The sequence below is a fragment of the Drosophila simulans genome, chromosome 3L (assembly GCF_016746395.2).
Source record: "Drosophila simulans strain w501 chromosome 3L, Prin_Dsim_3.1, whole genome shotgun sequence".
Lineage (NCBI taxonomy): Eukaryota > Metazoa > Arthropoda > Insecta > Diptera > Drosophilidae > Drosophila > Drosophila simulans.
Genome location: NC_052522.2, coordinates 11,823,510 through 11,839,395, shown reverse-complemented (window position 1 = coordinate 11,839,395; position 15,886 = coordinate 11,823,510). Strand labels below are relative to the sequence as shown.

The 15,886-nt window shown below is 40.3% G+C and overlaps 1 protein-coding gene across 10 annotated transcripts in view; it reads left to right on the top strand.

The window, feature by feature from the left end:
* Positions 1 to 15,886, top strand: part of LOC6737762 (protein TANC2) — a 52,984-nt gene continuing 37,098 nt past the window's right edge. For 4 of the 10 annotated variants that reach the window (XM_039293977.2, XM_039293975.2, XM_039293976.2 and 1 more), the window contains exon 1: positions 1 to 929. In XM_039293977.2, the coding sequence (XP_039149911.1) occupies positions 2 to 929 (928 nt within the window). In that variant the 5' untranslated portion in view covers position 1. Of the gene's footprint in view, positions 930 to 5,186; positions 6,494 to 15,886 lie in introns of those variants that run through there. The other 6 variants (XM_016169713.3, XM_016169716.3, XM_016169718.3 and 3 more) reach the window with 3 other exon arrangements.

Genomic DNA, 15,886 nt, shown 5'->3' with positions numbered 1-15,886 from the left:
TATGCCCTCGCTGCAGCAAATTGCGTTAGCGATGGAAGGCGATCAGTCGGAGCTACAGACACCGCCGCTGCCGATCAACCCGCCGCCCAAGGTGATGGCCAATGGAATCGTCTATGGCTTTCGCACCCGGCACTTGTCCTGCATCGAGGAGAACGACTCGGACTCGCTGCACGGATCGTCCATTCCACATGCCTACGATATGATGCAGCAGGCGGACGAGACCTTCCAGAAGTTGAATGCCAACGAGGAGCAGGACGAGTCGGGCAGCGAGGATGGTGGATTGGAGAACATGGACGATACGATCGCAATGATCGATGAATCGCGCCTTTTGGAGGCCGATTATCTAGATGAGCTCGTGGCCGAGGAGCAGTTGCAGGAGCAGGACGATGATGAGGAGGAATCCTCTGATCTTGTCGACTCTGGCAATGTGGAGGAGGACTTCTGGCAGCCGAGCTTCAATCGGAATGACATCATGATGACCTCTGTTTATGGAGCTCTGAATGGCTCGTTGACGAGCGAAGTGTCTTCAACTGCAACGCCGGGCTACTCCGAATGTGCCACGCCCAGAAAGGAGGCGGAACCCGTTTATGCCACGCCGGAAAAGCGAAGAGCCAGCAATCGGAGTTTCGACTCCACCTGCGCCTCGCTCACCAGTTCCTTATACGGCGGATCCATGAACTCCTCACTGGATCTCAAGTACTCATCCCTGGGTGGTGGCGACTTGGTCAGTGGTGGCATTAGTGGAACCAGTACGTTGCGAGGAACTTCAGTGCCGCCAATGGACCTGTCCATGATGTCCAGCGATGGAGTTAGTGCCCTCGACTGGGGATCTGCCAGTGTGAGCTGTGTTTTGGACTCCGGCGATGGGAATCCCGCCGAGGAGCTCAACGAGGAAATGGCCGCCAAGTGCTTGAGTGCAGCGGAAAGTGGTAAGTACACTATAATTGCAATAAATATAAGCAGCGATTATAATTACATATAATAACGCGTTGAAAATAAGACCCGAATACAATCGTTAAATCAAGAACCGCAGCCTTAACTTTAGGCGGAGCCCATAAATTCGTTTATAAGTGCATTCCATATACCTGTTTATTGTAAGCAAGGATCGGTTTTGCTATTGATCACTGTGTCGATTTCTCTGATGATTTCTTTTAACCGAAATGGCCATCCATCAAGGCAGCAGGGCATTAAACTCATTTACAATCCTTCATTACCGGACATGCAAATAGGCGCACCGTTTTAATGACCCATTCGCAGTGGACCCATTTCGCTCTGCTCGCCATTAGAAAGGCAGCCCGCGAGGCGGCAACTGACCCCCAGCACTTCCACTTCCACATCCACCTTCCCCAGAAGTATCTAGGGGGCACCACCATCACCCCGAAGTCTCCTGAGTCCTCTTAATCCCCAATCTCCAAGTGCAACATCATCAGCAATATCCTCGGTCGAAAAACTAACAAACATCTATTGGCCGTGGGGAAGTTACCATGCACTCAGAAAAATTCCGCTACAGGTTTATAGAATAAAGCTCCTAATTTTTGGCAATCTCTAAAGTTTAGTCCCAGTACCCCCTTTCATAGTATCTTGTAGATACATTCAGCACATTTTCAGTAAAGTTAAGTAGGTTTATAAAGTTTTTGGGGCATTGCGAGTTTCAGTGCACACAATTCGATTGGCAATAGAGTAAACAAAGCCAGTGAAAGCCAAACAAGTGGCCAGACTTTGCCCATTTCACACAGATGTTTAACAAGCCGGGCCGGGTCATAAATCATCCAAATGGATATATTCACCGCGTTTATCCATCTTCCATTTGGTTAGCATATGACCGAGTCGCCGATCGAACAGATCCTCGGGGTGAAAACTCGCTGACATTGACAGTTTCTAATAGGAAAATTGGCCAAGATTTATGTACGCGCCGCTGACTTCCATTTTAATTTAAAACCAATCAATAAACTGGCACACACAAAAAAGAAAAAAAAAACAGCGCAAGAGTGCTCAACAAATTGCCAAATGATGCTGCAAAGTGCAATGTCACAGTAATTTACGTGCCACCTCCAATGCCACAAAGCTGATGAGAATTTATGCTAAGGGTTAAAAGTGTCAGCCTCGTCAAATTATGCATAGTGGGTGGTTTTGCCAACTGCGGCCATTAAAATGCTTTTAACCATTTTGGGCATCATCAACTTACTTAAAATGCCTTAAGAGTAATAAATAGATATATTGTTGTACTTAGATACAATCAAAAATTGTTTAATATTTTATATGCAGTTAGTACTACACATGGCTTGTATATTTTCAAAAATTGTTTAACCCTCAAAAATGCCTTAGGACTTTATGAATGCATCTAAAATTGAGTAAAAGGTAGCTAAATGAAGTTCCTAGTTTGAGTAAAACGAACCAAAATATCTATTTAGTTAGTTATGGGTTTTTAAGAACTCTCAAAGATTTTCCATTCCAACCCATTGTGCTGCTGCATTGCGTCTTTGGAAAAGTGAAAAGTCATGAATCATATGCATCATGATCACACCAAAGCGAACCACAGCACACGACCATGGCGAACTAGGATGGTTGATCATGATGATGATGATGGAGCTGCAGCAGCCGGGGCATCGGATATGCGACTGGATGGGTCCATAAAGTAACATGGCTTATCGCTGGAAAACTTTTAAAAAACACTTGAGATTGCGCCGAGAACGAGCGCGGTGGGCGAACCAAAGCTGAAGAGCGCTTGGAAGACGCGTCTACGAACAGGTATACAATGTACCTCTTCTGCAGAAGAAGAGCCCAAAACACAAAGATTCGCCGAGGCGAAGAAAGGGGCTGCGAGAATTGCGGATGGGTGAGGATGGGGAATGGAGCAGTTGTTGGGGGCTTGTATCTACAAATAGAAGCGGAATGACGGCCGCAAGACAAAGTCAAACAAAAGACCCAAACGGTAGTTGCCATGAATGGACAACAAACTCCAAACCGGCTGGGAAGTACAGTGGATATTCATTACTTTAATTTCATAAGATAGAAAATATACAAAATAAATTCATGTTTGTAAAGTATTAGTAAAGTAGGAAAGTAGGAAGAATGATCATAAGACTTGTGAAATTTAAAAACTGACTTTCGAAGAAAAAGTATCTCACGCCTCTTAAGATATGCCATATACAAAGTTGTAAAAAGAACGGTTCTTGTTAGGAAAGCTCAACTGTATCTGCATCTGACGGATAATCGGCACGGACTTCGGCTGAAGCTCCACACCAAACGCAGTTGCAAATGCAACTTTGTTGCCCGTGGGCACAGCATGGACTCCTCGGACAATCAACTATTTATTGGAATGGATCCCGGGACTCCGACCCAGTCGCAGATTCAGATACGAGCCTCATAAAATTCCCGCGCACGCACCGGCAAATTCGAATGCATTTTTTGTGTTCGATAAAACGCGAGTCGGCAAATTCCCACAATCGACGCTGCACTTGAATCTGAATTCGAAATTGCTTTCTTAGTATTTATGAGATACACTCTGTAGTTAGTTAGTTTCGTGGCCTGCGATAATGAAAGGGATAGTTGCGATTAATATTATTAAGAAAATAAAGATCTATGGAGAACAGCATTGTTCATATAAGGCAATTGATTTAAATTTCTGTTGAATTCAATATAAAGCTAAATATTATTATTATTCTCTAATTTCAATTGTCGAATTTCCTATCTTTTATTTATTATTTTCTAGCAATCTAATCTGCTACCATATTTATGGCCTTCTTATCAAGTGAAACGCTTGCAATTAAATGTCATTTCTGTGCTTTTGTCCAGCACAGATTTTCTTGACCAAGTTATAGGAAAACTTGGGCCAGATGTCCCAACACATATACTGCCAGCTCGTCCCGCTCCCCTTATCGACGACCATTAATCAAGATTGTGTCAAAGGTATTAGCTCATTTGGGGGCTCAACATGAAATCGACTCCAGGGTCTGTGGGGATTTGGAACATTCGGGCGATTACAAACTATTACCGATGTCAACTGCCAGCGGTAGCATTCTATTACGTGAGCCGCCCCGTGCTCGTCGATTTCCACCGCTAATGAGTAGATTAATTCTAATGCAATTGAAACAGTGTCCGGCTTTCGCTTATCGAAATGTTTGTGGCTTGGGCAACAGCAGCGTGATTGGTAATGGGCTCGAAAGCTACCAGAATTGCTGATTACCAAGCTGATATTGCTGATGAAGTTGCAACAATACCTTTAAATGGGTAATGGGATCGCCCAGATACGAACCAATCGGTTGAAAAAATCTGTGGCACATAAATTGGGGTAGTAGCCTGCTTTCGAATCTAAAACGGCACTTTTAGACCTTTGACAACCACCTTATTGTTAACTTACGATATGCCTACAAGTGGTGTGAATGATGACTCAATTGGAAGGCAATATCCTCAAATCTCGGACACCAATTCGAGGAACAATATCCTTGTGTATACCCTCTCTCTATAAGTGTCCGGCTTATCGGGCAGATAACCCCTGCTGAGGGAATAGTGTCTCATGGGTTAATGCGACACCAAAGGCACGTACGCTTGCGTCATTAGGTAGCTCAGCCTGAAGAAGGGATACAACATACCCTCGCTCCGGCTTTTATGTTTGCTATTTCGGACTGACAACGCGATAAGGGACAGTTCATACAGTCAGCACCTCAATCAGTCAAAACCCAGGAAGAGCAAATACAACATCCACAAGTGTTACAAGTGTTAATAAGTGTAAAGGCTAAATGATATCTGGTACTTTGGCGATATAAGGCAATTATTTGAAAATACATATAATAATAATCTGTGCCTGCATACCAAAATTGGTAATGGTAGCACTTAAGATCACCAAGATTAATGGGAACACATAAAAGTTACACTTTATAGAATCCAAATCTGCATCCCTTAAGCAATCGTTCCATTAGAATCGATATACCCTTTTCTCCACATTTAAGGGGTACGAAAAACAAATACAAATCCAACGGACAGCGAAGCGTGAATGAATTTCCTCGGCGCAAATTAAAAAAAGAGTGATAGTGATAGTGGAACTGATAAGCGGCGAGCGAAAGAGATAGAGATAGAGAGACGGCGCTGCTGGAAACGGAAAACCGGTATGTGTGTAGACTTTGAGTAGCTGGCTCAAATTTGTGTTTTGGAGAGTTGCGCTCTCAAACTTGGAGACCGCCGGCTCTCCGGCACTTCTCTGGCTTTTGCGCTCAGTTTCGAAACGAACTTCAAAGCTCGCGCAAGCGTACCGCACGCGAATCGGAAAACGCATTCTCCGATCGGCAAATATCATCGCGATACACGATCTTTTAGCCGGCATTTTCTTGTTCGCCACTCCTGGATACGGTTTCAAATCGCAAAACGTGCCAAGTTCCTTGAAAAGTGTGCGAAAATTGCAAATATTTTGAGTTTCCATGTGACGTATGCGTAATGTGACCACAGTGCGGATTACAGTAATATATTTACCTTTATATAAATACGACTATATAAATGTGTGTGTGTGTGTGTCATTGTCTAGGAATTTTGTTTCGTCTGCAAAATGTGCAAAGTTTTTTAATGTTTACATGCCGAAATTCCAAGAGTCCCAGTTGACTCACGACTAAGACAAAAAGAGATTAGATAAAGAATGACCAACTATCTATACATTGGTGTTTACTTTAGTTTCGCAAATTTATGAAAACGTTTTGCTTTGATATTATAAAGCTTAAAAAATCAAATACAACGCTGAAAATCCAGGCTCTTAAAACTGAAGATTGATCTAACAAATTAATGTTTTGCTTTAAAAGCTTAAAACATTATTCAACAGGTGTAAATGTGACAAATCCAATTAGTAAACAAGTAATTCTCTTTGCACAAAAACCCAGAAAACGAAACAAAAACCTACACAAACTCATTGGTCGTAAAGTGTGAAGAAATTAAAAATTATAAATTTAAATAAGTGTGGTTTTTCTCGTTTTGTAAAGCGCTCTTTAGATGTATTTCGAAAACGAATTTAACGAAAAGGTGTAAAGGAAAAATCCACAAAAGTACGTACCACCAAAAAGTGCAAAAGAAGGGCAAAATCGAACGAGAAATTCGGCTGGAGAAGCTGGACAAAATCGACTTGAAAGGATTCGCAGCTGGAACTGCATTCATCCCGATACGGATACAGATACAGATCCAGATACATGTGTATATACCGTATACCAGTGCCGATACAGATACAGATACATACATGAGGCAGCCTGCGAACCACAAAAGATACATGCCATGTTCCCACTAACCAACCGCTCTTCGAGTGGCAATCGCACCAACAACAATCCGAGCAACAACAACAACAACAACCAGACCACAAGCTTCATAATCGGAGGCACCACCAATATTAACAACAACAACAACAATCAGCTTGGTGGCACAAACAGCGCTAAGGACAAAGGAAATTTTGAAAATAATTGGAGCTGCAATAAAACAACCGGTCGTCGATCTGGCAATGGGAATAGCTGCAGTTTTTTAGGTAAATTTTAATTACAGCACTTAAAAGTGCCGTTGACTGAATGTTTCGAATATTTGGGCAGTCCTAACTAGTTAGTTTTGCAATTTTTATAACTATGTGAAGGATAATATTAAGATTCCGCTTTATAAAATTTAACTCAATACCCAAGTAATTTCACTTTAACTTAAGCCCATTAGTAAGACTCGGCCCATTGCACTTAAAAACTTATTCGTACGATCTCGATTAAGGCGGCCTCTTTGATCACTTGAGGTTTATCTTATGACCATCGCATCTCTTTTATTGGAATGACTGCAATTTTACAGATCGCATTTACCTTTTTCCGTATTGTCGCTCTTGTGTCGCGAACCTTTTTTAAAGGGTTCCCTGTTTTTTAGCAACAATTTACAATGCAAATTGCATTAATTGCAATTTTCTGCTCGAATTGAGTTGGTTGGTTGTTTGGTTCCCGTTTGCGGCATTGTTGTTGTCTTTACATTAAAATGCAAATACTTTGCACTAATTTACATGTCGCGCCGCCGATTGCAGTGGAAAATGCAGACCCCCCTCCCCGCCCGTTCGACGCTCCTTCGACCACAAAATCGCCTGGGGAGACAATGGAAATCTTTTGTGATGATCATCACACACGACTCGGCGGCTTTGTATCTGTGTGTGTGTCTGTGTATGTGTGTGTGCTTTGGGGGAGGAAGTGTAAGTGTGAGGTTGAACCATGAGAAATGCCATAAAAATTCCTCTGTCTACCAGTCTGTCTTCCTCTTTGTGGGCCTACGGGGTATTCGCGGTGACCTGAAATATTTGCATATTAAATTTTGAAAAATTTTTAAAATATTTATATTAAAAAGAGCTGGAATGTTAAATTTATTAAGTGAATCTTCATTTAAAATTTTCACCAAATGTATTTAAGTGCAGCTACTGCCAAAAGATCTACAAATTTGTATAGGTTGAGTTCTGAATTACATACACCTTAACTTCTTTCTCTTAATTCTCTCGTAAGGTAAAACATTACAGGGTATCTCTAGTTCGAAATGCTTAACCTTAACTTCCTTGTTCTGCTTCTTATGTTGCGCTTGCGCAATCCCAAAAAGCTTCTTCGCGTTTTCTGCGCATGCGCAAATACACATACATACATACACATGTGGAGAAGGAGATTGTGGGGCAGAGGTTTTTGGGGATGTCGGCACATGCGCTTTGTTTGTCTGTTGCCAAAACACTGAGAGAAATAATGAATTTGTAAAAAAATAAATTTGTATAAATATAAAACCACATAGCTTTGCTTTACCTAGACGAGATAATAACTTTTGATAAGCAGATTGTTCTCTAATTCACAATGTTTTAAACTTCTTTTCTCTGTGTATTGGGTTCATTGCTGCTGTGCGCTTGCAAGAATTCCCAGAAATATTTTACTTCGAAATTTGTTAACAAGCAGACAACAAGAGCAACAACCACAGAAGCGATCCAACCAAAGACATAGGGAACATTGTGTGTTTTTTGTTTGTTGTTTGGCCTGGGCCATGAAGTGTATCAAGTGTTTGCTGGCTTAGCTCCCTTTCTTCTTCTTCATCGGCTTTGTTCACAACCAGAGACTTCAAGTTGAAGGTTAAAGTTGAGACGAGCTGAGGAGCTCAAGCCTTTCGATTGAATTAGAATTAGAGTTCTCTTGTTGGAGTGGATTTCGCAGAGGTTTAGCGGTCAGGATATCGTTTGAGTCATAGAAATTGAATGGATGTGTACCTCAATTTGACAGCCGTTGGCATTTTTCACAGTCTCAAGGATGGGAACAAGATTTGCAAACCTATAATTGCGCTTCATTTGAACACACTTAAATACAAAAAGTTTCAAAGAAATTTCTAAAATGAAGCAATTTTGCAACTCCTAACACTGACAAGCGATGAGCATTTAAAATCTCAACTCAGATAAACCCGGCTTTGCACACTTTAGAGCCGATAAAATGATTTATAAAGCCCCTAGAACCAGTTAACTAACTCCTCATACAGCACAGCACTAACCAATAACTCATTCAATCCCATTCGATGTGGTAAACAGCCTTCAATGTTAGCCCCATTGAATCCGATTCCGAATCTCGACGCGTGTGGGGCACCAGACTCCGCCAATCGCCTCCAATTCCATTTTACACTGCCACACGATCCGTGGAAGCATTCAGCTGCCTAGTTTTTAATTGCAAATTGCAAAACGGACCGACCAGCCAGCCAGTCAGTCAGTCATAACGAGTCTAATTAAGGCGATGTCTGCGCTGAGGAACAAATATCTTGCATATTTTTAGATCCACCAGCTGGACATTTGCATTCGCAGACGATCGTATTCAATGTCAGATGTACACTGCGCCAATAGTTCGATTGATTTGAAATTGATTATCCGAACAGTTCCGCCTTTTACTATCAATTTGTTTTTGATTAATATTTGAAAAATTTATTGCATGCTAGCTAATAAAACTTGCAATATATTGATTTTCTTGTTTACAATTAGATATTTAATATGTGAACTTAAGAAATTAAGTTGCAAGCTTTATTTGAAGTGCAAACTAGTATAGTTTGTGAGTTACTTGGTTTCTCCATGTGCACTCCATCCAAATTAGAAAGGGAGATCGGCGAGGAAGATGAGGAACTGCGAGCTGTGAGTGGCAATGAGTTAATTTGCTGCCAAAACACACCCTCGGGCCTCATTAGCTGCACTCCGAGTGAGATTTATAGACGAGCCGCGAGCTGCCGGCGGATTAGTTGGAAATGCAAAACCCTGGGGGTCAAAAAACACATGGGCTGAAGGGGGTGAAGGGGTCGAAAGGGGACGAAAGGGGCTGACGGGGCGGCAACAGCAGCCGCACTGCGGGTTGCCCTGCCAAATGAGCGCCTAAGGTGTCGACCAAGCTGGCCAAGATTGCAATGGCTATGTGTGGCCAAATGGCAGGGCCGATGGGCATGAATAATGAGCAGGAGGCCAACAAAAAGTGGCTAACTTAGTTCCAATCCCATAGAAATGCCATTCCGCTGTCGTAATTTACAAACTGTGCTAAATAGTTGTTCTCTTTTCAAATTGGCTGCTAGAAGAACAATTACTTCTTTTTTTACATTTGTTAAACAATACGTGTCAAATGTTATGAAACATTAGCTTTCTGTATGATGCTTTTTCAGATACAGATATCCATAAGTATGCCTTCATATATCTTTTCACACATTAATGGTTCCGTTTGTCTTAAGCATCTCACATCATTTTGTAATTGATAAGTTTAAAAAAAAAAGAAGGAGTTTATTACTCACCAAGTGAGCCAACTTGGCTGCTCCCTAACAGCATAAACATGTCCGCAGTTGGTGAAAAAAATGAGTTTCCATTTGCTTTTGCATTTGCTGTGACATTTTGAGTTATTTGACACTTTGCTGGCGCATATCATCTTTCCCCTTCTGAATGTTTCGCCATCGCTCTTTCGCTCTTTCTTCCAGCAGTTTATTAACTCATTATTTTGAAATCAACTTGGCCCGGCAGGCAAAACGTGTTGCAAAAGTTTCTGCAACCTGACAAGTTGCCTGCACCGCCAGCAGCAAATGTTGCTGCTGCCGGTGTTGCACATGTTGCAGATGTTGCTGCTGTTGCAAGTGCACAGCTTGCACAACTCATTCCCTCCTCAGTTGTTGATTAAGTACTTGGGCACTCTTTCACCCATTAGCAAGCGTATATAAAGCATTAAAATTTTAAACGAATTGTTGGCTACCGCAATTGGGCACAAGAAGCCGTTTTGCCGCTCTTAATTGATGCAATCAATAATTGCGGCCACATCTTTCAATTCCATCTGTAGCTTCGCAAGGAAGCCACTTTTGCAGATACTAAACCGCACATATCAATCAAATTCACACCCATAAACACAAAATTAGCAAATTCATAAAAAAATCAGTAGTCTTAAGCCGCTTTTCGCATAAAATTGCAAACAAAACAAAAACTTTATTCGGATCTAAGGTTAAGTCTGTGAAACTTTTATCTTAAATGCTGAAGAAATCATTCACAAAAAACACAAAACCAATTAATTATTTGCCCATTTAACTGCGGTGGCGGTTTGGCTGTTATTTTTTATTTTGTTGATTGCAAAATTCAAGGAACAACAAAAACAACTGCCACTGCCTTTAGCTGCGTAACATTTTGTTGTAGTGAGGCGACCAAAACATTGATATAAAAACGCGGCAGTTAAAAACTATTCACATCGCATCTGTAGTGGGTACAGTGAATATTATTTAGTAATGATACATAAGGAAATAAAAATATACTTGGAAGTACCAAAACATATCTACTCTCTTTTGAAATAATATAAGATATCTTTTAAATATATTTTATAAATTAAATGGCTTCTCTCTTACTTTAATTTCACTGTACTCGTGCACTATGAGAAGTTGTAGGCGTGAGTAGTTTGCCGATGTCTTCGGGACTGGCGGTATCTTTTTCTGATGTTTCGAAAAGAGACGTGAACAAGTAGCCGAGGACATGGCCGCCGAATTCAAATGGAGTGGCAAAAAAGAAGTAGCGAGGAGATACAAAATTGTGTATCTCGTGGCGATCTGTTCAATGGATTCGCAATTACATTCATGAAATTTAATTGGCGATGGGAAAGAACCTTGAATGGATTAAGCATGTGGGGACAATGTGTTCGAGCGGAATAGTGTTGATTTATGGATAATAATTCCAACTCATTGAGGAGTTTCATGGAATTTGGCCTCAACTTCGGCCTAATAAAATCTATCTGATTTTTGCATCTAACACATAGCCCTATCAGACCTTGCGATCTTCATCTAGTTTGGCCCATTTTAAAACTCTTGCCACAAAAGTCACGTTTTCTACGAAGTTAAGATCAACATGCGGATGGATAGATCGTCTGAATAGAAAACCAGCGTACAAATAAAGAGACGTGCAAAAAAGCGCTTAACTAACATTTGTTGACTTTTGTTTACAAATGCAAATTTACCTATAATATTTGCACTGCAAACCCAAGCCATCATCTATAGTATTTCCAAAGCAGCTCTACTTCAACTTCAACTATTTATTTCGGTTTGTTTTTTATTTCGAGCGCCGCGACAATTTGCCAAGCAAACTTTTTGCGTTCAGATAGCGGCGAAAATTGTTTGTTTAGAGCTTAGCGAGGCAACGACAACAACAGGCAAAGCCAATTACCGTTTTTAATTATTTGTAAATATTTCAAATGTACGACCGACTTTTGGCGCCCGCAGAAAAAATAAAACAAAAAAAATAAAACCGAAAGAAACCACAACTAAATAACCTTATCGATATGGCAACAGGTGCGCCATCCAGCGGACAAGGTGCGAACCACACCACGTAAGGGTTGCACATGTGGTATACTTACTATATACTATATCACTGCTATATCTTATCTCAAAAGGTTCTCATGTTTCGCGTGCCAAATTCCATTTCAATGAGAACCTAAAGCTAATACTATTGGAATAAGTACTTTATACTAATACCACTTGGATAATTCCTTATATTTATAATATCTACATCAAGTTCTTAGATTTTGAACTACCATCTTTCCATCTTTTGTATAATAAAATACAAAAAAAAAATCAAAAATGTAAAGTTAACATTTTTTCCGCATTTACACTTAAGCTCGTTGCTGTCATAATATCATTGTTTGTTTTTTTGGGCTTATTTCGAGTTGAAAACCTGGCTGACTAATTTTTGCCAAATGAGTATGGGATTTTGAGTGTTGTCATTTATTCACTTATTGTTTCCTGTTGTCGAACACAAAAAGATAAACTTATGCTTGGTTTTTACAAAGTGGGCGTGTCGCATTGCGGTAATTTATTAAGTGTTTTTTCTCACTCTCTTTAATTGCCGCTCAGATGATTTAGTGTCTTTTACTTTCTGCCTTTCCGCCGATTGTCCTCTTCTTCTTATGACTTTCACCTCGCCAAAGTGAAATTACGGCCTAATGACTAAACATTTAATTTAATTAGAAGATAACAATAACAACAACAATAACAAAAGGGCGGAACAAGAAAAGTTTTGTGAACTCTGTGAATCTGTAATCTCAGATCTTAGCTCATTATAAAAATTTTGGCAATCAGTGAAAATGATCTGACACCTGAAACCTCAAAAGCGGATTACGGCAGTTTAATTTTGATTTTGATGGATGTGAAGATTTCTGGGAAGAGAGTGCACTCTCCTCAACCGAAAATTTCTTACATTTTTAGCTTTACAAAAACCCTGTTTCACTAAGAAACCCCTGTCGTTATTTTGACATTTTCGGGATGCCCCGTTGTCGAACCCTTTTCGAGTTTGGCTGACTCACCGCAGGAACCTGCAAAAGTTGCAACATTGCAGCGAATTAATTTATCAACATTTACCGCTACAATGTCAACGCCACAAGAGAAAAGTTTGCTGCATTAAAAGACCGTAAATTCGTCGGGACAACTGGCCCAAAGTCTGGACCATTCGACTTCCAAGAAGCAGGCAACTTGATCCAAACATTTTGGAATACCCACAATTTCTGGCGAGGAAAACCTCGGTGCCGCGACCAAAGTTTGATTTATGCGTTGCGATGCTCAATGGGCGATACGACCGGGCCAAAAGGAAGTATAGCCGCAGTCAAATTTTCAGGCCCAAAACGGCACGACTACCAAATGCGCTCGCTGGCCAACTCGCTGCTCTGCCTGGCGGTTAAACGCAGCCGAACATAAATTATAGGCCATGGCTAAGTAGGAAAACTGTTGGCCCAAACAGCCAGGCACAGTGGAAAACCAAGGGAAATTCAAGATAACATAGGCACTTACGCAGAATTCTCCTGATCGCGGGAATATAACTCTATATTTACAGATCTAGATATACTCGTTGATTGAATTTTGATTTGGATACCACTAATCTTGTTAAAAACCTTCGATTACCTTTAACTCTCTTAGCAAAATTTTAGCAAGTTTTATATGACTTCTTTAAATATAACTAGCTATGGATGTTATGAACTTTAATATTATTTTAGCTCTGTCATATTTTCCGTAATTTTCCCATGGTATTTTGCATTTCCCAGCAGCAGCAGCTTCACTGGCAGCACTTTTCGCCTTTCCCACTACTTTCATAATGTTGGCAAACATTTAACGAAAGTCCATAAGTACAATACACATGCCCAGGAACTTCGGCAGCCATATAATGCAAAATTTCCCTGCACTGCGGATGTTGGATGTTGGGTCTCTTGGGATGTTGAGTCTTGGAGCTGTGGAGCTCAATTCGATGCCATAAGATGCGATGCGGAGTCGAAGTGGTCGGTTTCAGATTCAGATACATGTTGCCGCCGTCAATGTTTCGCCTTTGTCTCGTAAATTTCGAACATTTTTATTATAAAACCAAGCGGCATGGCTGCTGATTTCTCACACAATGCGCGCGATTTATTTTGTATGCATTGCATTGGGGCTGAAATTGATTAATTACAAAGCGGAAGACTTGCTGATCCAACCGGGCTAAGACCAACAATAACAACAACAGCCATTTTGTTACGATTGTTCACTGCTTCATTTTTCAGGCTTAATTTTCTGTATTATTTTGAATTTGTTTTTATTGCCGCAATCAAGTGGGCTTCGTGATTGGCTGTAACCACGATTCTTCAGTTGTTGTTCTATTATTTGTTAGTCTGAAGGTTTCTGCATTATTTAAATGACACTGACACCACTGACATTTGAAATTACATTCCTCTAATGCAAATGTGTGAATCAATAAAAATGTCTAATCGCTTAGGAAACAATTTTTATGGTTGTAACTTGAATGCAATAAGTGACACAGACAAGATAAGAATTCACAATGCACATTAAATATATACATACATAATAAGATTGTGGCAATGAAATATATAAAAGCTTGAAATAAACCAGGGTAGGTTTGTAGCCTAATACCTTAAGAATTACAAGTACTTCGAGTGCTTTGTATATATGTAAACCTATATTGTATAATTATCAGATGTGGCGCCTTCTTCAGTCTGGCGCCCTTTAAGTATCTCATGGATTGCAAGTCGTAGCTAAAATCTCAAGTGACAATGGGGGGCAGTAATGTCAGTTGTACTTACGCTTAATTGCTGTCAAGTGTTTTGCAAAACCCTAAATTGGCATAGCATTTGTAAAGTAGAAGGGGTTATCCAGTGGAATGTCAAGACAATTAATTCCAATCGACTTGCGATAGATACAAATTTGTATCTCTTTATAGCCGCGTTGCCGCAAGAAGTTGAGACATTATGTTTTTGATGTCACATTTGTGTTTGCTTTTTAATGATTCTGTGTGCCACTTAAATTTCACGGAACTGCCGCTGTTCTCGTGTTGCCGCTGTTTTAATGAGCTATTAAAATGTTTGGGGAATTGTAGTACATGTGTAAGAGCAAATTGCCATGGAAGAAAACCACTAACAGGATTCATTACAAGTTTATTTTTATGAAGAGGATTTCTTTTATGCCGCTTCCTACTAATGCGGGTATAATGAGATCAGTTCTATTTATGTACATTTTTGTAATCCCATATTCAATCGTTAAAAAACCATGTTTTCAACAAAACTAATATTGTTTTTCTTTTTCTTTCCAGGTAAGTTTTGATGTTAATTGGCGTCTAAGGTCACACTACATTGATTAGCACATCTGTAAGTTATTGTTATTAATTAGCACACATGAAATAGTTCGCTATAACAATGGATTATCTATTTTCGAGCACTGAACTCACTTAAAAAAGCTTTATTTAATAAGTTGTAAAACCTTTTTCGACACACTCCATTAGACAAGCCCAAGCATAAACGCTTCATTTGCCAAATCATTTAACATAATTAGACGGCAAACACGATATGATCTCATAACCCGTTTCCCTGGCTGGCAAATCCTTTCGGTTAATTGGCGAGCCGAGTGAAGAACAAAGGAGTTCTACCTGTGTCAGTTCAAATTCATAATTCAAACATCAATTCCGAGAAGCGAGTGTGTGGACACAATATTTCATAAGTGTCTGGCAAAAGGTCTGGCGACTGAAAAACGAAGCTCAAGTCAAACTCACTTCCTTTTGGCTGAAGTTTCGTTATTGTTTCGACTTTATTTGCAATCAAACACAAAAGTGCACGAGGCATGGAAGAAGCTACAACACATTAACCTTCAAGTCGGGTTCGCTGGTATTACTTTTTTTTTGACAATTTTCTGAAATGTATTTTGTCGTTTGGTTGCGCAAATAAAACGACTACAATGCCTGACAACAGCGACAACGAGCCGAGTTTGTATCTAAAATCAACAAGTTCACGACGACATCGCAAGCCAAACAGCCCAACAGCCAAAACACAAAAGATAAAAACTTTTAAGCGTCGGGCAAATACAGATAGATACTGAAAAAATAACACCAAGAGCACTAGCACCACTACACATGCTCCCCATTCATTGC